Here is a 25946-nt window from a genome sequence, read left to right as displayed (position 1 = left end):
CCACGATAATCATTAAGTTGATTCAATGGAATTTGTGTGTCCAGCCATAAGGGAATTGGCATCTAGTGCAGAAACGCACCTCAAAGCCAAAAAAGTATTCCCTTTGTGGTGATTTAATGATACATAAAAGTATCTAATAGGTACGACCTAGTTAAAGCCCATGGCTGGTGCACTATAGAGTGGGATTTAGGAGCTAACTAAGAGACTAGACGAGGTAGGGCAATAGAAGATCTCGTGGACCCTATCTTACAAAATTCTTTAACACGGTGGCCGAACATAGTGGGTAAATGGTGGTCAACGCAGCCCAATAAAAATGACCGGTTGGTGATGTGGTCGTGTAAGGAGCCGTGTGTGCAATACAGATGATTGTAGGGACCTTTGAGTCAGTACGATGATGTCTCTCCTCGGGTTATAGATAACCATGCCCGTTAAGTATATCCGCTGTGAGGTCACTCTGGACGCAATTGAGGCATAAATAAAAAGTGTTCTCCCGGTGCTAAAGTCCAATGGATACGGAGGAGCTTGCTGCACCGGCAAGTGTATGGAGGGAGTTTTGGATGGATAGAATCTCACAGTACCAGTTGGATGAGGATCACACCCAAATCCCTTGGGTAATTATGTAAGGGTTCTCCCTACCTCTTACTTGCAAAGAAAAAAAAACATTCTATAAAAGATGAGTACAAATATATAAGTAAATAAAAAGCATAGCAAGTTTGATGACTTCTGTTCAAGGTTTCTTTTTGTTTTTGTAATATCGTAGCACGCTTGATTTCTCGAACAAATTTTTATTTTATAAATTAGAGTTTTTTTAACCATAATCGATCATAGTTTTAATAAAAAATAAAAACTAAGCAATCTTCAAACGAATCACTAAACATATGTTCTTTACTATTGTACCCTCAATTGATAGGTTTAATTATGTATTCCACAAAGTTCTTTGTCATGAAAAAAAATCTTTATGTCTCCTGGTCTTTGCCTGTTTCTGGTTTATTTTTTGTATTTTAAAAAATTTTTTTACAATGTTCGATTTCAAAAAATTTAATTCGTATTATTTTTTTTTGGATTTCTTATTTAAACAAATAAGTTTTAATAAGTAGCATAACGTTTACTTTTTAGTTGTCTTTTTTTCAAGAAATTTGGTTTTTAGTGCTTCTTGCAACACGAAATATAAAGAGAGAATTATTTTTTTTGATTTTGATTTTGTGTATTATCAACAATGTCTTTTGTTTATTGAAGTCATATGTCATAAAACAATTATTTTAATTGATAGATGATTTTTATGCTAGAGCGTGTTGTTTGTAATAATGTTTCTTGGATGGCTAAAAAACCTCCCTTAATGAATATAATGACCTCTGTAAAATGCCAATATACTGACAATTGTTTTTTTAAACTTGTATTTGTGAATTATTTTTTCTTCCAAAACAAAATCATTTGAATTTTGTATCTAGTTTGAACTCTTTTTTCTGTGACGAAAAAATTCGCTTCATGACTAATGTTTACATGTCTTATGTATACAGTAGTCATGAGTATACTGTCGGTTTTAATTTACAGGTTTAAGTTTGTATTTTATTCTTTCAATCTTTCTTTCTTTTTTATGACGAGAATAAATATATTTGTTAATGTTTACACTGGACATAGAAAATGTATTTAATTCAAAAATCTCAAGTATTTTGACATATATCAAATATTTTGTGTTTACAATATTTTATATATGTATTAATTAACACATTTTAATTAGAAAATATTAATTGATTAATGAAATTCCCAAATCTAAAAAATATTTCTACAATATTTTTTTGGTGTCAAAAATATCAATTCCCCCTTTTAATTTTTATATCTCGAGAGTTCTAATTTTTTTTATATTTTACAGATCTAAGTTTAAATTAAAAATACAAGATTAGACCTTTTCATCAATATTAAAATTACAAGATTCATTTTTGACAGTTACACTTTAAAATGCTAAATATCACAATTATAGATATAGGATTGAGTTTATTTGTCGGTTATACTTTCTAATACTAAATATCATAATTTATTAAAATTATGATGGTATCAAGTTTAAATGTAAATAACTATTTATTAGACACCATATGAACTATAAAAAAATGAGAGAAGAGTATGAACAATATCTAAATAAGAAATATCAAAAGAATTATGATATTCATCAATCTCCAGGATTTTCTTATAAACCAGCAGTATTTAACTTTGGCTTGTATCAAACAGCTCCTTTTGGATTTAATGAGAAATATTTGATGAAGTATGAAGTAGATAAAGTTAAAAGGGAAAGAATACAGAATGTTATAACAATCAATGGGCAGAGTTATTATAACAGGGATGGAAGGATGTATAATGTTTATTATTGCGATTATCCTGGATGTTTTAAGAAGTATATGAGTAAATATTCTCTTAAGTATCATGTTGAGAAGGGACACACGCCTGATAATCTTGATGTTAATAAGCCTTATGCTTGTAATTTTTGTGGGTGTAGTAGAAGATATAAAAATAAGAGTACTTTAGTAAAACATGTAGCAGATAGTCATTATAAAAATCATAATAATTAAACTTTATTATATTTTTAAATGTGTATTAAAAATTTGTAAGCGTAAAATCATATCTCATCTAGCAATTGTATCGCATAAAAACATGTTAACTAAATCAAAAGTACACATTTAATATAGACAAATTTATCAACGGTAAAATTATGATCGTTATTGTAATTCTTCATATATTTTATCTGGAAAATATATCGCGGCTCCCCGTCAACTAGTAAAAGTTTCACAAAACAGGACGTCTATATTATAAATGCATTTATTTCTTTTTATTATTCTTTACATTTCCTAAACTCACTTCCTTATTGAAATATTTACAATATTTTGAAAGTCCTATAAGTATCATATCATTATTTTTTCGTGTTTTTGTATTAGTACAATATTTCAGTAATCTATTATATAAATTCCTTATCATATCAAAGTAACATTCCTCAAAAAATCCTTCTTCCAAGATTTTCATTAAATATTCTTGAATTTTACTAGTTACTGGTTTCTCGTATTTTTTTAATATACCGATAATTATGTTGTAATTATATTTAAAGTCATATGTATTAAACAGAGAATCTAAAAAACTATTGACTTCAGTAAGATTTAAAGACGAATCATTTGCTAATATGTCATTAAATGACATATCTGTAGTGATTACCTTGTTAATACTAAAATCATTAATCTTATTTGGATAGATGATAGTTTGATCTTTGTAATTTTGATCAAGATTTTGTGTATTTCGATCAATGTTGTTACTTTTTTGATCATTAGTTATATGTGTCATATTTTTTGTATTTATAAAATTTGTTTCTTTGCAAAAAAAGTTAGTGGAAGTTTGTTTGTTTTCTTGCATTCCAATACACTCCGTCATTTTGTCATTTAGATCCCTATACGATGCTTCTAGTTTTTTACTGGTCTCACTGCCTGTGTTGTAGTCATTAGTTTTTATTTTTTTTCTTTTGTTTTCTATCTTTTTGTTTACTTTACAATATTCCTTAATATAATGGTTGTCTTCTCCTAACTCGTTTATAATCTTTTCTAATTCATAACTACTTATATTTTTTTTATTAATTAAATAAATTAATAAAATTTCTTCTTTATAAACATCATGTTTTATAATGTTCATTAGATCCATTATATCACAATATTCCGGATATTTTAGCATCACATCTAAATCTTCTTTACTTATTAGGTATTTTTGTAATATTTTACATTTTTCTAAATATGCCATCAGATGATTATAACACACATTATTTTTTAGTTCATTTACATTTATATTATTTATATACTGAATTTTATATTCTTTTGATACTATACAGTTATATAATATAATATTATTTATACACCCTTGTGTCTCAATATATTTTATAAGATCTTGTTTGTACTTTTGATCTCGATTTTTTAATAGAATTTGTCTGATAACTTTAACATCCGAATCTAAATACTTCATAAAGAATGACGGATTATTAAAAATATGTTTTATAGTCTTTTCTGAAATTTTCAATTTATTGCGATGCAAATTAATATATTTGAACAAATGTGCATCTAAATGTGAAGTATTAATTAACTCGACAAGTCTTAACTCTAAATTATCGGGCAATTCCATAATATCTTCATTATCCAATAAAATTTGCACGAAAAATTTATTATTAATTTTTTCTAATAAAATGAAATTTCTTGCTAATACATAATTTATACTGACACTGGATTTATTATTAATTTTAAGATCTTCCGTTATTTGTCTATATGAATAATAAAATATACTTATAGTTTCTATATCGTAAACATCAGATATTTTATTAAGCTTGGAAATATAATCTAATGATATAGAAGAATGGTTTATAATTTCTAGATATTTTAAGATTTTTGTTTTTGCTTCCATAGGGGTAAAAAAAAAATTGTTTCAATTTTTTAATACCGTTATTAATTTCTAACCGTTAATAAAAGCAATCAAATAGTTTTAAAAATTAAAAACTGAAATTTTAAGTTAAATGCAAAAACATAAAATGAACAATAAAATTATGAAAAAAAAAACAACAAAATTGAGATTTTTTCATTTACTATATAAGAAATTTTTTTTTTGATTCTCTTTTACATTTCTAAGTGTTGTTTTAATTGTTAGTTTCTGTAATTAGAGTTCACATAATTTTTTTATTATTATTATTATCTCCAGATAAATTTTAATATTTTTTTTCTACATGCTAATTTTTTTATGGTACTGCTCGGTTTAATTTGTAGCATAACTTGCAAACTGGTTTTCCTGATGATCGATGCGTATATGTCTAAAAGGCAAAAAAATTTAGACTACAAGTTTTTTATATACTTATTTATTTTACTAGGGGTTAATACATAAAAGCAGATAATTTGTTTTTTGATATAACAAAAATAAGCTTTAATGCGTCAACATTCTTTCATTGCCAATCAACGCCATATTAGAGTTTCTATTTAATAACTTTCATTTTATACTGGTCAATTGAGCAAAAATGTTAAATGATTTCATGATATTATAGAGTTGTAAAAATAAAGCATATTTTTGTGCTTATAGGAAATTACTACTATTTATTTCTGCATTGTTTTATGTGTTATAATATATATCTTGTTCGATCCAATTTTTTTCATGTTTTATATAGAAATTCGTTGTCTATATCCTGATTGTTTAACGATCAAAATTGATCGTTTCTTTTTTAGATAATAAATGAATGACTCATATTCTAATTTTTTGAGTAAAAATTAAACTCGATTCATAAAAAGATCAAAGTAAGCATAACTTGTGCAGAACTTTTATATGTCGACCCCCGCCATTTAAACAAATTTAACTGTTGTTTATATTCTATAGTTTGAGTTCTTCTATGTTATATTTTATTTGCACGCCTGTCATTTATCAACATATCATTTTATTACTGAGTCATCGTTCTCAGAAAATCATTTTATTTTTTACAGTAAGATTTTATGCAATGTCTATAAAAAAAATCTACACGTCACACTAAATGATATAAGTGTTCTAATTTACCGTGTAGATTCTTAGATATTGTCTAATGTATTATTAAATAAATAATTTGTAAAAGAATACGAAATTTATTTTTATTATACAAAAACAAAAATTTTCGCTTCTCTAAAAGAAACAATCCTTTTTAGAGTTTAAATGTGGTTTTCCGAGCAGTGAATGAATCTTCAAACTCTTTTGCGCCTCATAATGAAAAAATAAAAATTTCTTTTTTTAATATGCCAACATACTAAATAAACAAGTTCCGCGCTTGCTTCAATCTAAACGATAAAATGTCTTATAATCATTAAGACTTCGCATAATTGTATTTGTTTATGAGACGATATACATATTTTAATTTAAAAATGAGCATTAAATTGAAATCAGCAATAAATAATAACAAATTAAAAATAAATAAAAAACGTTTTATTATTCATTTTTGTTGATTTTTTCGTAAATTATTCATGAATGTCATATTCACGTTGGAATATTTCAATGACATTTTATGTGGTCTTTTTGGTTCTAAATCTTTATGATACAGACTTATAACTCGATCTCCCATAAAATTAACTCTTTCCCTGTACGTATGTCTCTTATGATTTTTTATCGGCACATGTCGTAAATTTTTAAGATTAGGTAAATAATCAATACCAAGTAACAAGCAAGTAACTGCTTTATAGAATCTTTCTTCGTTATTATTATTCATAAGTGGGGTTAAGAATTTTTATTTTTTATATTCAAAAAATTGAAATTAAATTTTTGTCAATGAAAATGTCAAAAGTTTTGAGAAAAGAAAAAATTAGTTATAAATTTGTTTGTTTGTCAAAATTTTTGAATGAAAATTTAATAAAAAAACATGTCAACGATTCTCATTATATTAAAATCATGACGATTTTTACAAAAAATTGTGTATTTCTATAAAATGACCGTTTTTAATCTACAAATTCGTTGAGTTAAATTAAATGTCAAATTTTGAGAGATGAAAAAATATTGAAATAAAAAAAATCATCAAATGTCTAATTTTATATAAAATATTTATATGTTGAATTGTCAAAATAAACTACGTAAATGTGGCAAAAAAGAATGTCGATTAATATTTTATATAGTTAAAATTTGAATGCGTGTTTTACATGCTCTGCAGAATGATATTTTAATATATTTTTTCTATTGGTTATGTTTTTCGCCGAACCTTATATTGCTCATAATTTTATGTTTTTAACCTTGAATTTAAATTTGCATATTTTTATATATTTGGATCTTGAATTTTACTTTGGCTATTCAGAATTTCGGTGCGCCAAATCTTCGCTTAATTTTTTTTATATGGACCTAAAATTTTACAAAAGTTCTATAGGAATTCAGTATGGTTTACATTTATTTCGCTACATTTTCTATGCAAAACTTTAAACATATTTACCTTAATTTTTGTGCGCTTTTTTATTAATTATGAGATTTTATTTTTTCTTTTTTTATATAAATTCCCATTTTTCATTTATTATCCCTTCACTAATCCAATATTCCTTAGACCTTTCATTTTTAGTTATCAAATCATTCAAAACATTCATTTCTACCACAATATTCTTCCCTTGTATTTCCACATCTACAAAACTCAAAGACGGACACAATACTAATTCTATATCTTTACTATAATTCTTATTTATTTCTACCCCTCCTATCATATTTATAATTTCTTCACAATTTTCTTCTTCTTTTTCTTCATCTTTCCAATAAGCCGAAGTTACAATTTTAAAAATTTTTTCTTTTTTAAAAATTTTTTTTTTAGAATTTTTACTAATTTCTTTTCTTTTAATTCCCACAGAATTAATTTCTTCATATTCTGCGCAAAATGAGGAATCTTGATAAATTTTAAAAATTAATAAATCTTTTTTTATAACTTCAAAATCTCCCATATTTTTACTTAATCTTTTTTTAAAAATGTTTAAGATTCCTGTTTTAGGTTCCAATCCCAAGATTAATTGTCTTATTAAATATTTTTTATAATCATTTACAATATTAGGCAATAAATGAATTATTAAAGCAAAAATGTCTGTAAATTTCAAACCAGGATGCCAAAAATATAAATCGTCATAAATTATTTCATTGTTGTCTAAGAAATCTAAGACAGAAGGAAATAAATCTTCTCTTTTTTCTAATTCTGTTTTAATTTTTTCAATTTTGTTTATAAAATCTTTATCAATTTTTTTAAAAGATAAATAAACTGAATATAAAATGTTGATAGTTGATAAATTTCTAATTTTCCTTTTTAATCTTGATTCTTGGATTTTTGGTTTATGTTTTATAAAAGTTTCTATGTATGAAAATTTATCATTTAAATTTTTTTTCATTTCTTTTTCTGTGTATGAAAATTTTCTTAAAAATTCTCTGTCTTTTGAAACCTGCGTCATTTCAAGGGTAAAGAAAAACAAAGAAATCAAAATATAGAAATTTGTTTAGTTAGCAAATTTTAGAAAAAAAAAAATTCAAATTTATATTTTGCACAAATGAAACAGTTTTATGAGTCATGAAGAAAACAAGAGATATTTTGGGAATTTACAAATTTGATTTTATAGAAATAGTTTATTCAATGTATAAAGCTGCTTTGGGGTATATTTTCTTATTATTTTCTAATTTCTCACTAGATTTCTTAATAGCTTCGCTATCTCGCATTTTGTAAAGTGAAAAATTCGAGCTCCCGTAAATTTCTGCGATTTTATTAAACAAGTCATTGTGTGTGTCGCCCTTCATAAAACACAGTTTTATAGATTTTGAGTCTGGAAATCGAACATTAAAAACGCAGTCGCCTTTTATTTCCGCAACTTTTTCTTCTGGAATTTGTTCTTCTTCTTCTCGTCTCTTTTTTTCTTCTTGATATCTTCTTATTAATTCTTCCCTGTACATTCTATCAACCAGAATAGCCTTCTTGTTCTGCTCTAGTACTTTTGTAAAATCTTCGTTCTGTATTTTAGGCATCTCTTTTGTGACTTGTTCTACTTTACAGGTGGATTTATTATTCTCAATATCCATGATGACATCAACTATGTCGTCTAGATCTCTTGATTCTGTCAAGGATAAAGCTTTCTTGATGATATCTTCATCATATCCCGAGGCAGTCAAGAAATCAATTATTTCTTTGTCTTTTTGTTTATTGTCACTCATAGAAAAAGGGCAAGAAGATATCTGAGATATTTAATATTATAAACAGTACAAATAAATATTATAATACATTTATTTTATTATTTTATGAAATAATTTTGTATTGTAATTTTGTAGATTTATAAACAAAATGTAAACTTGATATTTTATTTACCTTACAAAAATTATTTGTTAAAATATTAAATTTTAGTAAATTTTTATCTTTATATAGATAAAATGTTAATATTTTATTGACTTATATAATCTATATAATATTATTTTATTTGTAATATATTCTATGTATATGATTGTCTTTTAAATATTGGTTTAACTATGTTTTTTAAATACAATAAATATTATACAGATTAGATTTGTATAATATTTTGACTTATTGATTTTTTTAAAAAAATAATAAAAAAGTTATTATACAATTAGATTTGTGATTTGTTTCATTTTATTTCCCTTGATTGGCCAAATAACACTTCTCTGCTATCTCAATAAATGTACTCTGCGCTTTCATCTTATTAGTCTCTTTACCATTCCATATCTCCATAGGCCTATCTGTCAAAGTACGCCCATAACTAAAACTAATATCCCACGTCTTAAACGCCCGCAGACTGTTTACTGATCTCAAATATCCAATAGCATCTTCTTCTGTATGTCCTCCAGATAAAAAGACTATCCCTGGCACTCCACAAGGAATCGTACTTATCATCCCTTCTAACGTAGCCATACCTATTTCATTATAAGAATTTTTAACTTCTGAATCTGTTCCTTGTGTAACATATCCCATCTTGATTAAAATTCCAGGTATATAAACATCTGCATCATTTAAATATCTCAATAAATGACTTAAAATACTCTTAGTATGTCTCTTGGCGTCATCAATATGATAATTCCCATTAAAATATAATTCTGGTTCTACTATTGGTACTTTCCCATATTTCTGACAAATACTAGCGTATTTGGCTAATGTTTGACAATTCTCATCTATACAACTAATAGTTGGTAAATCTTTACTGGCTAAAAATAGCGACCTCCATTTAGCAAAAGTAGCTTTTTCAAATAAAGGATTCTGTATCCTATTCTCTAAATCTTCTAAACCAACAGAAATCTTTTCATTATCTTCAAAATCTTGTAATCCTTTATCTAATTTGATACCGACATCAATATTCTTATTTAATAAAATATCTACCAATGACTCGTCTTTATTAGTTTTTTGAGAAAAAGTTTCTTCATTGAGAATGACGCCACCAATGTATTTTTCAAGATGATCTGAAGTGAAAAGAAGTTCTCTGAAGTTTTTTCTATTTTCTTCTGTATTTTCAATATTAAATTTTTTGAATTTTTCGCCTATCGAATTTGGAGATTCGTCTACGGCGAGAATGCCTTTATAATTTTCAAGAATGCGTTTGGCATTTGCACCAAGTTTGAGCAAATTATCTGAATTTTTGTCCATTAAGAAGTTGTATATTGTTTTTTTTATATATTTAATTGACAAATGAAATTCAGGAACCAATATGAATATTCATTGGTCTACAAATCAAAGACGTCAAAACAGATATCTAATTTGTTAAATATTTACTAAATATTTTATATTGGTATGTAAAATATTTTATATGTATTGATTTGTTAGAAATTTGGAAACTATTTTTAAAAAATAGTTTCTATATATGATTTTTCTTTAATATATCAAATTTGTATATAATAGAAGAAATTTTTAAATTATGAATATAAAATTCTTAATAAATTTTGAATAAAAAATTCTTTATAAATTTTTAAATTAACAATATAAAATTCTTTATAAATTTTGAATAAAAAATTCTTTATAAATTTTTAAATTATGAATATAAAATTCTTTATAAATATAAATTTCTTTATAAATTTTTAAATTCTTTAAAATTTTTTTTATTCTTAATACCTTCTTGTTTTATTCACTTCTCTTAAATATTCCACACATATCTCCACCAATCTCTTATTACTTATTCCTCGTCTCATATACCTTTTCCCTTTCACTTTACTCATCTGCCTTTTATTCTGAAACCAGTTCTGTATTGGATCATATTTTTCATATTCGAACAAGTCAGATATCAATATCTTAACATTCTTATTAGGATACGGATCTTTATCAAACACAGAATTCAATAGATTTATCTGTGCCTGAGATTTGATATTGTGGAATTTGTCTTTTTTTATTATTTTTTTTTTGTTAGCGTATTTAAAAAATAATAAGTCACATATTGCTTCAGATTCCTGGAAAGTGTAGTCCATAATGAGTATTTATAAAATATTTTTTTTTATATATTAACCTGGCACTAGTTAATAAAATTAATTAGTATTTTAATATCAAAAAGAACAATTTTAAAAAATATGAAGTAATAGATTTATTTGTTATGTTTATTTAAGTATAAAATTTATGTCTAGAATAGCATGGCATTTTTTAATATAGATGATTAATATTTTAATATAAAAAACGATTTTTTGACAATAAATTAGGTTAAAATTTGTTTGTTTCATCTAAAATAAAAATAGCTTATTGTTTTGAGACATGGCATTAGTCAATAAATATAATTAATATTTTTTTAAAAATATAATATTACAAATAGTTTTTGAGATTTCCGTATTATATTTATAAGATATAAAAGATTTTCTTATAATGTAAGATTTTTTAAAAAACATATTAATACGAAAACCAATATTCCTAAATTTATAGTTATTCATATTTTTTTAATTATTTCTAAGATTTAAAAAAAATAATTTAAATGGAACTATAATTTTTTTTATAAATGTTTAGTACGAAAACCAATATAAATCAAATATTCCAGCTTGTTTTGTCCTAAAAAAAATAGATTTCTTTTTTTTAAAATATGACATTTTTTAATATATATAATTAATGTTTTTTTGTAAAACATATATAAACACAATAGAGCATCTATATACTTCTGTTTATTAAAAAGTATATTTCTGTAGTACGTTCAATTTCTTTTTTACTCAAGCTTAATTATATAAAAATAAAGGTAATAAAACGCATAGTATTTGCAGTCGAATGTACATTTAGTTTAAACTTCTTGCCTTGGCACTTTTAAACAACTTTTCAAAAAAAAAAATAAAGCTTTACAAGATTGCATTGTACGAGTCGACAGTAGGATACATTCAAGTATTAAAATAAAGTATAACAAGCCTGATATACTAATTGTAGACAAGTTGAGGAAAGAAGTGATCGTTGTAGAAGTTGGAATCACAAGTTTTAACAACTCACTGCAGTAGAAACAGAAAAGAAACATAAATACGACTTGCTCGCAAATCATGTGGCTTCTCTCTACAAATACAAGCCGAAAATTATTCCTTATGTGATGACGTGGGATGGAATAGTAACTAATTTTCACCGTACGCATATCAAAGTGCTCAGCTTAGAACCCAGAACGGAAGCATATATACAGTCAAGAGTCCTTAAAATGACTTTAGAATGCCTAACTATGTCAGCCAGACATGGGCTTGATACAGATCAGGAAGGGGTCTTCGAGAGCCCAATGAGTGAATCTCAGAAGGAAGTCCTGGAACTGCCAGATGAGACTGTAAGCGTATCTTGTGAAAAGTAATCAATAAGCCGAATATTATACCCAAATAAATTATATTTATTTACAAGATTGCATTGTATTCATAGTTCTTTGTATATTTAATAGGTTTTCTTGCTTTGGCATTTTTAAACAACTTTTTAAAAAAAATAAAGGTTCTAAAACGCATTGTAATATGCAGTCCACATGTAAATTTAGTAGGTTTTCTTGCTTTGGCATTTTTAAACAACGTTTTAAAAATAATAAAGCCGCACGAGATTGCATTGTATTCATAGTCCACATAAAAATTTTAGGTATAACTTCTTGCCGTGGCAATTTTTTAAATATGTAAATTTAGTAAGATTTTCTTGCTTTGGCATTTTTTAACAACATAAAAAAAATTAAGGTTTAAAACGCATAGTATTTGCAGTCGAATTATATTTAGATATATTTCCAGGTTCTGGCATTTTTTAACAACATAAAAAAAAATAAAGGTTCTAAAACGCATTGTAATATGCAGTCCACATGTATATTTAGTAGGTTTTCTTGCTTTGGCATTTTTTATTATCATTTTCATATAAAAATAAAGGTTTTAACGCATAGTATTCGCGGTCGAATGTATTTTTTAGTTACAACTCCAGGTTCAGGCATTTTTTAACAACATTTAAAAAGTTCAAACTTCTTGCTTTCATTTTTTAAAAAACCAAGGTTACATAATATGCTATATGTAAATTTAATTATATTTGCTTTAATAAATATTATTTTATAATATGGAATAATATTTCTAATTTAGTTTTATTTTCTTACTCTGTCATTAGAGAAGAATAAGATAATCGATTTTAATCTTAAATCTTTAATAATATGATGGATTTTTGTTATTTATACTGTTTATGTACCAAATTAGTTTTATATTTTTTTAATACATTAAATTCAAAAAAAGTTATTAAGTGTTTTATATAAAATAATGTTTCGCACATATAATGATATTTATTTATATATTTCAATAGTATAAAGATTATAATTTCTACTAAATCAAATTATTTAATAGATCTCTAAAGTACTATACAACTATACTGATCTTATAATGTTTCTTAAAAATTTTATAGCAATAATTAAGAAAATAAACTAATACAAATATACTGACATAAAAAGATGAACATTTTTTTTTAATTTAATAAAATTAACACTATATTTTAAAAAGTGTACGATACCATGAAATCCACAAAAAAAGCTCTTTATACCAACATTCGTCGAGGCGTATATCCAAGAAGACTCTTGAAAGTATCTTAAGAAGATCTCGAAAGTGATGATTAGAAACAAAGAGTCAAAATATTACTCATAAAGAGATGAATATGAATGAAATAGAGACATAAAAAGATATGAAGACTGATCAAATTAATAAGATGAATGTGATGACTCAATAAATGTAAATTTTTATAAAATTATATTTTTCTTTATTCATGCATATTTCTTTTTATGATTTTGTTTATTTGACAAACAAACTCATTTCTAAAACTATAAATACTCGTTTTTTTTCCCGCATAATCATTTTATTTCATCTCATGCCTCATTTCTCCCGCCTCGAAGACGAGGCCGATGCCATCATCGGTCTCGTCAAGATACACAGACACACATCTCGTCACATGTACACTAGACATTCTAAGTTGTCTTTGTTACAGAAGAATGTTTTATATTCTGTTTTTACAGTATCTTTTTTCCCATCTGTTAAGAATAAAAAGGATCTTGGGTATTTGTTGGGCATGTCGTTTGAGTCAGTTGATATTTGGTTTAAGAAAATGCGGAAGTGTGTTAAGAGTAGTAGTCTAGAAATTAAGAAGATATCATCTTCAGAGATATTGAGTATATATATTAATGAGAATGGCAAATTAAACTAATAAACCATAATATATAATATATTACATTATATATTATATATTTGTTATGTTATATAATATATAATATTATATTATATTTATTATGTTATGTTTGTGTTTAATTTATAAGTATTCTTTACTTGAGTCCTATTTTTATTGAGTGTGTCTTCTTCACATATGAATAATAATGCTCTTTTATTCAGGCACTATTTGCTTTTCTAATACTACATTCTTTCAATATTAAGTTTCATTTCTAATTTTTAATGTTTTTTTATTTATGTACTTGTTTCTTTAGCCCTTAAATATGAAATACGAGTTAATTGCCAAAGCTGATTTCGACAATATCAAAGGCCTTTCTTGTGACCAAACTTACCCCGCCATTTTATCATGCACTGCTTGTTCCTTCGTCCATCCCAAGGTAGTCATCTTAACCAGTGAGAGTACCATTAAAGAGCCCAATGTCTACAAATGTAACTGGGAGATGAAATGTCACTCATGTAAAAATGACATTAAAGTGTCTATTTACAAGTCCCCTTCTCTTAGTACTGTGAATATTAAGGATAGATATGAGGATGATGTACTTGTCTCGTATAATCCTGTGAATAAGAATGAGTGTCTTCTTTCTATTCTTGAGTGTAGTGGTGGAGAAATAAGAGAAATTAAGAATGTCCCTTTGAATATTTTGACAGATGATTTGAGACTTTTTAATGAGAAAGTGGTAGATGAGAAGAGATCCCTTGCAGAAGTGTATGGGAATAATAAGACTTATTCAATAATAAACTATGAATTAGAAATAAGACGAGTCAAATAAAAATGTGCACCTAAAAAATGTATAAACTTTAATATAGTACTATTTATAAATTTAAAATATGTTATATTTAATTATAAATTAATATAGTACAAATATAAATTAATATAGTACTAAACAAATATATGAAATATGATCTTTACTTTTCAGTTCTTGTCGGGTTTATATGTCTTGAATATTACTATCACTATCTCTCTGACTGTTATTTCTATGTACAGTGACCCCACATATGTAAAGGCCCCTGAGAAATGACCCCCTATTATGACACACCACCCTGACCCAAAATTCCTGTCTAGCATCATCTTGAGACACGAGCCCACTTTGGTGGGCTCTAAATTCCGAGTCTTCCCTTTTAATTCTGAGATTATCTTCTTCTTTATTTCTTCAGGAAAATCCCTGTTATCACTAAATTTTACTTCTTCTTCAATCTTTGACTTTTCTTCTTCGATCTTTGCCATGTCTTTTTATTGAGGCCTTTTTTTATAAATAAAATATGAAACAATGTTTCACCCACAAAAAAAACACATTTATAATTTATATAATCTATATATAAATTCTAATATATCTAATCTAATATGTCTAATCTAATATGTCTAATCTAATATATCTAATCTATATAAATTCTAATATATCTAAGCTGATATATCTAATCTATATAGACTCTAATATATCTAATCTAGTCTATGTTCATGATTGCTAGGAGATCTTGGAGTATTTGTATATCCTTCATTTTGTTTATATCCCCCACTAATATCAAATTCTTCCTCGCCCGTGTAAGTGCCACATTGAGTCTCTCCCTTGACTCAAGTACCCCACACTTGACTATAGGGTCAAATACCACTATTATATTATCCGCCTCTGATCCCTGGAATCTGTCCACTGTCTCCACTTGACACTTCGTCAAGTCCCTGGTCTTTTTGACTTGTGAATTAAAATAGCAGAGGATTGTAGAGTCCTTTACTCTAGTAATAAACTTATTATAATTTATAGTATTTGAATCTACAAATGATACAGTGTCCTCAGTCTTCATCTTCTCTGTACTAAGTTTCAGTTTATTATTATAGAATAATTCATTACTTAATCTCATTATATTTGGTCCCATTCTGTACTGTATAGTCAACTCTGAGTGATCACTGTCAAGTAAGTACTCAAATAGACTTAGACTCAGGAGAGAATTGGACTTACTAAGGGGCTTGAGCTGTAAATGATCCCCGAATATTATAAATCTAGTACATAGAGAAATGGGGATAAGAGTCAGGAGGAGATGCTGCTGAGACCCCTCGTCTATAATGCAGAAATCAAAAGATCTATTTAGAAATATGGGGTCTCTAAATCCGAAGCATGTACTCGCCACTAGATCTATATTCTTGAAATATCTCTTGAGATCTGAGACACTAGAGAAATTACAGGACTCTTTCTTGGCTCTGTAACTTCTAATAGTCTTAAGTTTATCCAGGATATTAGTAAGGGCCAGATTTGTATAACAGACTAGTAAGACCTTCTTATTAAGATACACTAGTATCTTGATCAGTAAGACTATCACACTACTCTTCCCTGTGCCGGGCATCCCATGGACTATTTTATAATTCTCGCAGTGTAGAGCGGAGTATAGGGCGGATTTCTGGTCATTATTGAGACTTAAGAATTGAGACAAGTAAATCTCAGGGATTTTATATTTAAAGCGGGGTATTTCTGGTAGAGGAGTGAAGTACACGAATGAAGAAGTGTCTGATAAAGCAGAGGATGGCATATTTTCTGTACTTCCAGTACTAGTAGTATTTGATTTTATTGTCTGAGATATTTGTCTATCTAAGGATGAATGTATTGCATCATCTAGACTGTCTTTAATATTTATGTCATCTTTTAAATTTATTTTTGTGTTGTTGCCTTTTATTTCAGTGACCTCTATGTCGTCAATACTAAAATCTAATAATCCTTCATTCTCAATATCTTCATCTGGTAATTGGAATCCATGAGATGTCTCTGATTTATTTATATACTTGAAATATGCTATATTAATTAGTGACCATCTCATATACTTGAAGAATATGTCATTATTCCCGAAGCTTATATAATAATCCCTATCCTTCTCTAAATTTATATTCTCACTTAGAGATACATACAAATATAAATCCACTTTACTAATTATCCCTTTACATATCTTCACTAGATCTACTGTGTAAATATTTATAAATACATCTTCTACTGGGATATCATTATTTATAAAGACTACTGTCATGTCTTCTTGCTTCTTAAACTTGACTAAGTGCCATGTCTCTTTCTGTCTGTATTTCTCTTCTTGATTTATACTGAGATACATCTTTTTTAACCAGTGTGTGTCTCTAAACTTAGAAATCTTCTGTAATATTCTACAGGACTCGAATTCACTACATGAACAATCTTCTATCTCATTTATAAGAGTCAACTTATTCCTCAAAATCATGAGACTCTTAATTTCACTGTGTCTGAGAGTCAAATTCAAGAAGTTATTACCAGAAATATAAAAGAGACAAGGGAAGAATGTCTTCTTATACTTCTCTCTGAGAAGTAGACTGTATAACAAGACTTGGGCCTTATGGGAGACATCTAAATATTTACCAGACTTAATTTCTAGTACAACATTCTGACCTACTGCGTCACAATTCCCTTTAAGATTCATTAGTAAAGAAGAGACTTGTTTTTCAGATTCCTCAAATTTATAATCATTAGTACTTGTAAATGAAATAATATTCTTAGTGATCATCATACAGTCATTCCTTACAGTCTTCTCATCTGAGTCACAAATATAAATATTCACTATATTCTCTTTTATACTCTCATTCATCTTATTAATTATAAATGATAATTTATAATTATCATTTATAATACACTCTTCCATGATCTCATGGAGGATAATCCCATTTACTAAACATTTATCCGAGAAATTGAAATTTATATCTGCCACTTTACTACTTAAATAAGGATTATTTATACATCTAATACTAGAGACGAAATTAGTGATAGTCATCAGATCATCCTCAATAAAGAGATAATTAGTCTCATCATCTACCTCTACTATAATAAACCCGTCTTTATACTCTTTAGATAAATCTTTGTCGCAGCATAAGCAAGTCATGACTGTCAACTTTGTATTAATCTCGAAATTTATAGTACGCCATTCTCCTCTGATATTACAAATCACATCATCCCCGTATAATTTAGTAGTATCTTGTGTCTTGATAATATCTCGAATAATGAACTTTATATTAGAAATCTTATTATTATTAGAAGTCTTCATATTTGATTGGTCGGATATTTCGGCAGAGGTGAATGAGAATTCGCTGTCCGCAATGGGGATTTCTACTTCGAAGGTGTCTTTATTGGAGTCACTCCAAAAAGAAATATGGGATTTAGACTCGGTTTTCAACTTCTTAAGTAATTCATCATCATTCATACAGGGGTCAAGAAAATTAGATAAGTCGAGTTGCATACTTATTTCAAATTTAAAACACTAAAATATTTGACATTTGAAATTTGACTCAAATTTAAAATAAAGTCGAGTTGTAATCTTTTGTAAATCTAATAAATAAAGTTATGTAGATCTACAAATTTGTCTTGTTTCTTATACAGTCTAATAAGCCTTCTTGATCTCCAGAATATGTCTCATATTCACTAATATCTTCTACACTCATCTCTTCACTGTCACTATCATTGATTTTCTTTACTTCTTTCTTCTGTACAAATCTATCATAGGCCTTTACAAAATATTTACTATCTGTCTCTTTAATATCCACTAAATCTCTAAGATCTTTGACCATGGATATGACACTATTGTATCCCACGTCTCTAAAACTTACTGTATTATTCTTAATATACGACTTATAACACTCTTCTAGATCTTTATAATCATCATATCTGTGTATAAAAGAACACAGATTTGTTAAGAATAATTTCCTGAACTTCTTCATGTCTCTTTTTAAATCTGTCTCTTTTTCTTTATGTGACTGACTTTCAGAGTGGGACTTGTACGCCTTCTTAGTCTTGTAAGATCTACCACAGAATATACAGAATACCATAATATGGGATAAATTAAGATATTTTCTTATAGATTTATCTTATTCAATTTACAGATCTAGAGATGATTTATGTAGAACAGCGACATATAAAACAGTCGATCTTCATTTGTTATAGCTTAAGAAATTTATGTACTGCGATTCATGCAAATATTATGCTCTGTGATAGAAATTGCCTAAATTGTCAATTTCTATAAATAAGACTCAGGCGGGCTGCTACATGTTTTCTTCGATATTACAAATCTACACTCATTATCTATCCATTCTCAAATAAAGAAATCCTTTATTAACACCCCCTTTTATGTATGAAGATCAAGAATCAGAGGACGAAGGCTTAGTCCTCAGATCACGTGTAAATTCTCTAAAACACGTAGCACTAGAAATCTCAGATGTACTAAGAACCCAAAACAAAGATCTACAAAATCTACAACCCGGATTTGAAAACAAACTATATCAAATATTGTCTAATGTAAAACTGATTAAGAATATCAAACCACAGTACTTCAAGACATGGTTGTATTACATTGGTGGGACATTGCTGATACTTTTTCTGTTTTTGATTTTATTCGTGTTTTCATAAAATAAAAAATTGATAATTATGCAGAAAAATTCCTATTTATACTTTTTTCAGTGAGTTTGTTTGTTAAATACAACAAACTCTATTTTATATAAAAAATTAAAATAATAACTTAAAAACATTTACAATATAATATATACAATTGAATCTATACAATATAATCTATACAATATAATCTATACAATTGAATATAACATTATATATTTGCTTGTTATGAATTTACAGATTTAATTATAGAAAATTATCTTAATTAATATAGTATATCTTAAATAATTTTATAGTATATCTTAAATAATATTTTAAAATTATATAATATTTGTTTTTTAGATATTTTTGTATAAAAATGTTAATAATTTATTTCTTACTTCCTTTTACTCTACCAGTTCTTCTTGCTCCTATTAATCCCATAAGTTGAGCATGTGGTCTTCTCTTAGAAATAGTAGTCGGTCTTCCTACATGTTGATGATTACCTCCTCCAAATTTATGTTCTACTGGGTTCATAGCCACACACCGAACTCTAGGCCATTTCTTACAGTGGGCTTTATTGAAGTAATGAGCCACAGAAGCCTTAAGAAAAGGCTTCTCTTTGATACCACCCGCAGAAGGGACTCCCACAATACACCTGACTTCACTACTGAAGATCTTCTTCTGCCCGCTTGGTAGGCCCAAGACTGTCTCATTGGTCTCTTCCCTGTGGGTTACTACAGTAGAATAAGCTCCTCCTGTCATCCCCACGCAGCCGCCATCTTCATAATCATACTCAATAGAGTGGACTGCCATACCTCCAGGCACATTCTTAAGCTTAGTAATATTTCCTATAGAAATGGGCGCATTATCTCCTATAAAAATAGTCTGGCCAGTGTAAAGCCCTTCAGTGGCAATAAGAGAATAAATCTCGTCATTAAACTTGACATGGGCAAGAGGCACGCCTCTTCCCCTCTCATGGACTAAATCCACCACAGTCCCCTGGGTAGTCTCTGGGAAATTAGGATACTTAGGAGAACTAAGTTTCCTTGGATTTCTAAGTTTCTTAGTCTCTTCTCTGATTTTTCTAGTAACTTTACCCATTAAAAAGGGGCTTAAAAAAAATTAAATGGAAAAAGAAAAAATAGAAGAAATTTATAAGACACTAAATCAGAAATATAAATGTAGAGAAATTTTTATAGAAGGATTTACAGATGAACAAATCTATTATCAAATTGAAGAACTCTGTAAGAAAGTAATAAAAGAAAATCAAGAGAAAATATTAAAAAAAACAAAATTGAAAGAAAGTCAAACAAACAACAAAGAAGATGTCAAAAATGATGAAGAAAACATTTATAATGAAGATGTCAATGATGAAGACATAAAAGAAGATAATACAGAAGAAGTACATTATGACGACGACTCAGAAGAAGATAATACAGAAAAAGAAGTTTTGAATGAAAATTCAGAAGTACATTATGACGACGACTCAGAAGAATTCGAAAAACTTAAAAAAGATTTGGAAAACGAAGACATAAGCGAAAATGACTCAGAAGAAGATGAAGACACATTCTCAGACTCAGACTCTTTAGAAGACATCGACGAACTTAAAGACAGGCCAGCCTCAGAACTATTTAAAAAACTTGATAAAAATTTAAAAAAATAAAATTTATTCATTTTAAAACTGTAACATTTTTGATATTTCCAAGAGATTTGACATTCTTTCTTCTTTTATCTTTAATCTCATTTTTAACATAATTTTTAATTTCTACATCCGGCATAAACCCAAAACTACCAAAATCACTAATTTTTAATAACTCACTTTCTATTTCATTATACAATTCTACTACATCTTTATTCTCTTCCTCGTTATACTCAATTTCTTCTTCTTGTTTTTCTACAACTGTAAAATCATAATTGTCAAAAGTTCCTTCTCTGACTCTTAAAAGAGCCATTTTCATAATTTCAACATTTTGTTTCTGGGAAATTGATTCGATTTGTTCTGTGACATCGTAAGAAAAATCATTTTTTGTTAGTAGAGAATTTAAAGGTCTTTTCTTTTTATCAACTTCGCCAAGATATTTCCAGTCTTTTTTCTTTATGAGTTCTTTTTCTATTTCTAGTAAAGATTTTGTATTTACATCTTTTACCATGGGGTAACTAAAAAAAAATGAAATAAAAAAATTTTATAGCCCCTTTTTAATATTCTAAAAAAAAAATATTTTTAATTGATAAATTTTCTGAAGCATGCATAATGAATATTAAAATTTAACTTCTGAAGATTTTTTAGCATCTAAGATAACTTCTTATAACTATGACAAGACATTTTTATTTCAATCAAACCAAATAACAACATGGAAATTATAGTACTAATTTCAGTGTTATAAATCATAGTGCTAAATGGATTTTAATGTAAGACTTTACAAAAGATACGCGGACGAAATCGAAACAAGAGTAGCCATCAAAGAAATATTAACCTAAAATGTCATATATAAGTCAGTCGGGATAAATTTGGCCGAAAATTATATCTGAAATATTTTAAAATGGAGAATTTAGTATATACACGATAAAGATTTAGGCTGTTTAGTAAATTAATTTATAAAAAAAAACATGATGAAAAACGACTAGCCATTTTGCTTGTGTTGTAAAAATTACGCTCTATGCTACATATTTTTTATTACAAGTATAATGACGACCCGAAAAGATCAGTTAGAAAGCAACTCATGTAAGTGTCATTATGTAAACCATAGTTCTGAGAGGGCATACTGTGTGATTTTACATATTGGGTAAAATTTGAGACTGCATTTCAAACTAAAATATTTTAAATAGAGATAAATAGTCCAGAAATTAATGAAAATACAAATTTTTATTAAAATTCTTTCGATGTGTTGAATATTAATTTCATATAAACTAGGTAAAATATTTTTCATTCTCATTTATTAATTGTCAAAGAGTCATTAACTATTATAGTCAAACAAATTTAATTTTGTTTTTTATAAATTATACATTTAAATAATCATTTTGTATAAACATCTGGGCCAATTTTTTCTATAAATTTGTTCCCACTCTGCCCGTTTCTGTTCATAAGTCAAAATTTTTTTTTTCTGTTTTACATAGTTTATCTATCAATGCTAATTCATTGTTTATGAACTACGACTTTGCGAAGTCACTTAAAAGTCGGATAGTGTGTGTAAGCTTAAATTAGATTTTTATTTGAAGAGTTTATTGTTTTGACTTTGGTACATTTTGATTAAATTTATTATTTTTCACATAGTCAATTAAAATTGAATCTTTCTACACTTGATTTAATAATGTGTAAGTAGATCGATAAATTTACTACAAGAATCTATAATCTCATTAGATTTTTATATAATTGATGTAAATTGGCATCTATCAATTCCAGTACTAATATTACACATTCTTTTTTGACTCAAATCTATATTTTTTTATCATCAAATTAGTTTAAATTTATTAAGTTTATCAACTATTGGGACATATTTAATTGCAGACATTTCTACTATATCAACCTGGAATAATTTAATATCATCTTTGATAGAAAAAACTTGTATTTAGTGATCTTTTATATTGCAAAATAACAATTAATAGTTTAAATGCTTCTACTTTTCTTAACTTTAAATCCTCAATATTAATAGATATTTTTATATTATCTATCTAAGTATATATTTTACATAATTGTTTTTTCTTAAGATTACGAATAAAATCATTTTTAAAAAGATAGAACAAATAATTACAATCTTTATAGTTTTGTCTGTTTTCCAATGCAACGTATTTAATTCGTAGAGACCTGAGTCGTTGTCAAATATTGGTTTTCTCCGTTTAAAAAAAGCTTTTATCTGTTTTTTAAACTCGTTTAATAGTATGCTGTGTGAAACATTACCTTCATTGGTTGTAATAAAACTTATCAACAGTTTGTCGTCATCCATCTCAAAACAGAAAAGCTCTTCTAATTTATTTGTTCCTATATAAATACTTCGAACTAAATCGTCATCATTTTTTATTTGATTTTTGATTGTAGAATCAAATTCATTTTTTTGCCCAAAAATACATCATTATTTAAGATAATTGAATTATACAAGTCATCGGTGAAATTGTTGTAACATGTACTTTTATTTGATGAATTTTCATAATGACACAAATTGCATGTGAAGTTATCGAAGTATTTATTCGTTAAAATATCATTCTTGCTAATATATTGATTCTATTACTAGTATCTTGCTTGTATTTACTATATAATTGAGTATAACGCATAAAAGATAATAAAAAACATTTTGGGTAAAAATATGTAAAAAAATAGGTATCCTACCTTAATATTTATATTTTACAGGTATATATATATTTTTGTGTTTTTATTTGTATTTAATATTAAAAATATTGCATATTTGAAAAATTTCTGCTTATCATTGAACCTTTCATGTAATTCAACCAGAATTTCAACTTCTTTTTTTGTGTCTAAATTATTAATTTTCCTGTAATTTGATTGAAGTCAATTTTATTTATTTTTTTAAAGAATTGAATGATATAAATCGGCACTAATCTTGCCTAAAAAATGGATATGAAAGCATTTTGGTGTTACCTTTATTTTTTTAATAGAGCTGTTTATTTTATAAAATACAATATTGTTTATCAAAATTTACAAATGATTTTATGTGGTAAGATTTATTTCAATAGCAGAAACTTATATATTTAATGTTATTAACATTCCCAAAGTATTTTATTTCCGTATATGTCTTAAAAAAAATTTGATTGATAACGATATCAAACATTAAATATCAAATATTAAGATGATATAAAAAATAGAAAAGAATAGAATAGTTTAATAATTTTTTATTTTTATAATATTATTTTTTCTTAAATATCTCAATATTTTTAATATAAATTTTTATAATTTTGTTTGATGCAAATAAAATTTTTTGTATATCAGTAATGATAGATTCAAAATTTTTTCTTACTTTGTTTCTAATTGTGTCGTTTACGAATTCTTCTAGCATCAAATCCGCCTCAATTATATTTAAAGTTTCAATGATAGGCATATAATTAAATATATACATTATTTCGATATTATAATGAATCACTTTTACTATGTTTATAGCATTTCTAATTTTAAAATGTCTTTTCGATTCTCTTTCATCGTATATTATCATAAAATATTTCAATATATGTATAATCTCTATAATTATCCTTTTCAAATTTGTAGATACATCCATGCTCATTATCAAATTACTTAATCTGGTCAATTCAAATTTATTCAAGCGATTAAAAACCCCATCTCTAAAATAAAAAAGTATCATATTATAATTCTTAATAAGCTTATCTTGGACGTTATCGTAAGTATTTTTGCTAAAGTATTCAAAATCTGTATTCAATTTTGATTTTCTTCGTTCGATATAAGTTTTTAATTTATTGTTACATATTCTTAATAATTTCCACTTATCAATCATGCTATTCTTATTAGTTAAAATATTAATCTCTTGTGATTGATCTATCATCATATCAAAATGATCATTTTTTTCTTTTTTTAACGAATCTAGATTAAAACTTTTTCCCCAGTCGCCAAAATCACATGTATTTAGATCCTTGTTCTTAAACACAACTTTTTTTGTATGTCCCATGAATATATCAATATCATTTGTTAAAAAAATTGAACTATCACAATTATCATTGAAGCTAGAAGGCTCAATATTTTTGATAGAATATTTTTTAATTTGATCTTCACAAATTAAAGATTTATATAGGCGTTCAATTGCTGGAATTTCAGTTATCAATTCATCATATTCTTTTTTTTTCATTATTTCTCGTATATTCGCTGAAATTTAATTGTGAACAACATAAAAATTCCAAAATAAAAAACATTTTAGAGGGTTTTAAAAAATTTTATAATATTATTTGTTGAATTACGCTTCAGCGTTCACGAGTTATGAATGCCATTGTGTTTGATTTTAGATCACTGTAAAATAATATTATAAAAAAACATAGCAGATTTGTTAAAAATTACATTTTTCTCCTTTTTCATAGTATTTATTTAATTAAGAAAAGGATTTTATTGTGTGAATGTATGAAATGCACTAATGAAGATCTTCAAGTGAGATATGTGCATTCGAAATGATACATAGTGTTTCAATTAAGCGATAATAAAATAGTAGCATCGAATGGTATTTTTTTAGTTTGTGCTAATTTTAATTAAAAAAAATAGTTTAAGTACATTTATAAATAGAATTATATAAAATGAATCAAATTTTAGTGTAAAAGTGATACGTAAACAATAAATTAAAACGTTTACACCTGTTATTTGGCGTTTATAAGCAATTGAGGTAATTTTGAATATATGTAGAGATTATATCTGACCAAGACAACTTGCTATTTTAGTGTCCAAAAGGTTTACCAAATAATAATACTAAAACGATTTTTACATTGCCTGGTTATCCACTGTCTATATTCTTTTAAGAATGA

At 26.5% G+C, this 25946-nt stretch overlaps 17 protein-coding genes across 17 annotated transcripts; 5 read left to right on the top strand and 12 right to left on the bottom strand.

Moving 5' to 3' along the window:
• Nucleotides 1–2090: 2090 nt before the first annotated feature.
• VNE69_06239 (zinc finger C2H2 domain-containing protein) lies at nucleotides 2091–2561 on the top strand (the record flags this gene model as incomplete). The annotated part of the gene is made up of 1 exon (XM_065473999.1): nucleotides 2091–2561. The coding sequence occupies one exon, from the start codon at nucleotides 2091–2093 to the stop codon at nucleotides 2559–2561; it is 471 nt and encodes a 156-aa protein (XP_065330071.1).
• Nucleotides 2562–2808: 247 nt separating this feature from the next.
• On the bottom strand, nucleotides 2809–4419 carry VNE69_06238 (uncharacterized protein; the record flags this gene model as incomplete). Its single annotated transcript, XM_065473998.1, has 1 exon — nucleotides 2809–4419. One exon carries the CDS (start codon nucleotides 4417–4419, stop codon nucleotides 2809–2811), a length of 1611 nt encoding a protein of 536 aa, XP_065330070.1.
• Nucleotides 4420–5953: 1534 nt separating this feature from the next.
• Nucleotides 5954–6226, bottom strand: VNE69_06237 (uncharacterized protein; the record flags this gene model as incomplete). Its single annotated transcript, XM_065473997.1, has 1 exon — nucleotides 5954–6226. One exon carries the CDS (start codon nucleotides 6224–6226, stop codon nucleotides 5954–5956), a length of 273 nt encoding a protein of 90 aa, XP_065330069.1.
• A 760-nt stretch (nucleotides 6227–6986) lies between these two features.
• On the bottom strand, nucleotides 6987–7922 carry VNE69_06236 (uncharacterized protein; the record flags this gene model as incomplete). Its single annotated transcript, XM_065473996.1, has 1 exon — nucleotides 6987–7922. One exon carries the CDS (start codon nucleotides 7920–7922, stop codon nucleotides 6987–6989), a length of 936 nt encoding a protein of 311 aa, XP_065330068.1.
• Nucleotides 7923–8094: 172 nt separating this feature from the next.
• VNE69_06235 (UBX domain-containing protein) lies at nucleotides 8095–8673 on the bottom strand (the record flags this gene model as incomplete). Its single annotated transcript, XM_065473995.1, has 1 exon — nucleotides 8095–8673. One exon carries the CDS (start codon nucleotides 8671–8673, stop codon nucleotides 8095–8097), a length of 579 nt encoding a protein of 192 aa, XP_065330067.1.
• Nucleotides 8674–9103: 430 nt separating this feature from the next.
• On the bottom strand, nucleotides 9104–10108 carry VNE69_06234 (fructose-bisphosphate aldolase A (ALDOA); the record flags this gene model as incomplete). Its single annotated transcript, XM_065473994.1, has 1 exon — nucleotides 9104–10108. One exon carries the CDS (start codon nucleotides 10106–10108, stop codon nucleotides 9104–9106), a length of 1005 nt encoding a protein of 334 aa, XP_065330066.1.
• Nucleotides 10109–10563: 455 nt separating this feature from the next.
• On the bottom strand, nucleotides 10564–10920 carry VNE69_06233 (homeobox domain-containing protein 16; the record flags this gene model as incomplete). Its single annotated transcript, XM_065473993.1, has 1 exon — nucleotides 10564–10920. One exon carries the CDS (start codon nucleotides 10918–10920, stop codon nucleotides 10564–10566), a length of 357 nt encoding a protein of 118 aa, XP_065330065.1.
• A 2845-nt stretch (nucleotides 10921–13765) lies between these two features.
• On the top strand, nucleotides 13766–14098 carry VNE69_06232 (homeobox domain-containing protein 15; the record flags this gene model as incomplete). The annotated part of the gene is made up of 1 exon (XM_065473992.1): nucleotides 13766–14098. The coding sequence occupies one exon, from the start codon at nucleotides 13766–13768 to the stop codon at nucleotides 14096–14098; it is 333 nt and encodes a 110-aa protein (XP_065330064.1).
• Nucleotides 14099–14381: 283 nt separating this feature from the next.
• VNE69_06231 (ribosomal protein MDF1) lies at nucleotides 14382–14888 on the top strand (the record flags this gene model as incomplete). Its single annotated transcript, XM_065473991.1, has 1 exon — nucleotides 14382–14888. The coding sequence occupies one exon, from the start codon at nucleotides 14382–14384 to the stop codon at nucleotides 14886–14888; it is 507 nt and encodes a 168-aa protein (XP_065330063.1).
• Nucleotides 14889–15031: 143 nt separating this feature from the next.
• Nucleotides 15032–15343, bottom strand: VNE69_06230 (dynein light chain; the record flags this gene model as incomplete). The annotated part of the gene is made up of 1 exon (XM_065473990.1): nucleotides 15032–15343. The coding sequence occupies one exon, from the start codon at nucleotides 15341–15343 to the stop codon at nucleotides 15032–15034; it is 312 nt and encodes a 103-aa protein (XP_065330062.1).
• A 218-nt stretch (nucleotides 15344–15561) lies between these two features.
• On the bottom strand, nucleotides 15562–18318 carry VNE69_06229 (DNA replication ATP-dependent helicase/nuclease DNA2; the record flags this gene model as incomplete). The annotated part of the gene is made up of 1 exon (XM_065473989.1): nucleotides 15562–18318. The coding sequence occupies one exon, from the start codon at nucleotides 18316–18318 to the stop codon at nucleotides 15562–15564; it is 2757 nt and encodes a 918-aa protein (XP_065330061.1).
• A 148-nt stretch (nucleotides 18319–18466) lies between these two features.
• On the bottom strand, nucleotides 18467–18940 carry VNE69_06228 (zinc finger C2H2 domain-containing protein; the record flags this gene model as incomplete). The annotated part of the gene is made up of 1 exon (XM_065473988.1): nucleotides 18467–18940. The coding sequence occupies one exon, from the start codon at nucleotides 18938–18940 to the stop codon at nucleotides 18467–18469; it is 474 nt and encodes a 157-aa protein (XP_065330060.1).
• Nucleotides 18941–19238: 298 nt separating this feature from the next.
• Nucleotides 19239–19517, top strand: VNE69_06227 (uncharacterized protein; the record flags this gene model as incomplete). The annotated part of the gene is made up of 1 exon (XM_065473987.1): nucleotides 19239–19517. The coding sequence occupies one exon, from the start codon at nucleotides 19239–19241 to the stop codon at nucleotides 19515–19517; it is 279 nt and encodes a 92-aa protein (XP_065330059.1).
• Nucleotides 19518–19868: 351 nt separating this feature from the next.
• VNE69_06226 (ribosomal protein uL2) lies at nucleotides 19869–20582 on the bottom strand (the record flags this gene model as incomplete). Its single annotated transcript, XM_065473986.1, has 1 exon — nucleotides 19869–20582. The coding sequence occupies one exon, from the start codon at nucleotides 20580–20582 to the stop codon at nucleotides 19869–19871; it is 714 nt and encodes a 237-aa protein (XP_065330058.1).
• Nucleotides 20583–20607: 25 nt separating this feature from the next.
• On the top strand, nucleotides 20608–21144 carry VNE69_06225 (uncharacterized protein; the record flags this gene model as incomplete). Its single annotated transcript, XM_065473985.1, has 1 exon — nucleotides 20608–21144. One exon carries the CDS (start codon nucleotides 20608–20610, stop codon nucleotides 21142–21144), a length of 537 nt encoding a protein of 178 aa, XP_065330057.1.
• Nucleotides 21145–21151: 7 nt separating this feature from the next.
• Nucleotides 21152–21631, bottom strand: VNE69_06224 (U3 small nucleolar RNA-associated protein (MPP10); the record flags this gene model as incomplete). The annotated part of the gene is made up of 1 exon (XM_065473984.1): nucleotides 21152–21631. One exon carries the CDS (start codon nucleotides 21629–21631, stop codon nucleotides 21152–21154), a length of 480 nt encoding a protein of 159 aa, XP_065330056.1.
• Nucleotides 21632–24337: 2706 nt separating this feature from the next.
• Nucleotides 24338–25285, bottom strand: VNE69_06223 (uncharacterized protein; the record flags this gene model as incomplete). Its single annotated transcript, XM_065473983.1, has 1 exon — nucleotides 24338–25285. The coding sequence occupies one exon, from the start codon at nucleotides 25283–25285 to the stop codon at nucleotides 24338–24340; it is 948 nt and encodes a 315-aa protein (XP_065330055.1).
• Between the last annotated feature and the right edge of the window lie 661 nt (nucleotides 25286–25946).

This window comes from Vairimorpha necatrix, chromosome 6, assembly GCF_036630325.1.
Source record: "Vairimorpha necatrix chromosome 6, complete sequence".
Taxonomy (NCBI): Eukaryota; Fungi; Microsporidia; family Nosematidae; genus Vairimorpha; species Vairimorpha necatrix.
Note: the sequence above shows the minus strand (reverse complement) of the source record. Positions and strands in the feature narration are given on the sequence as shown.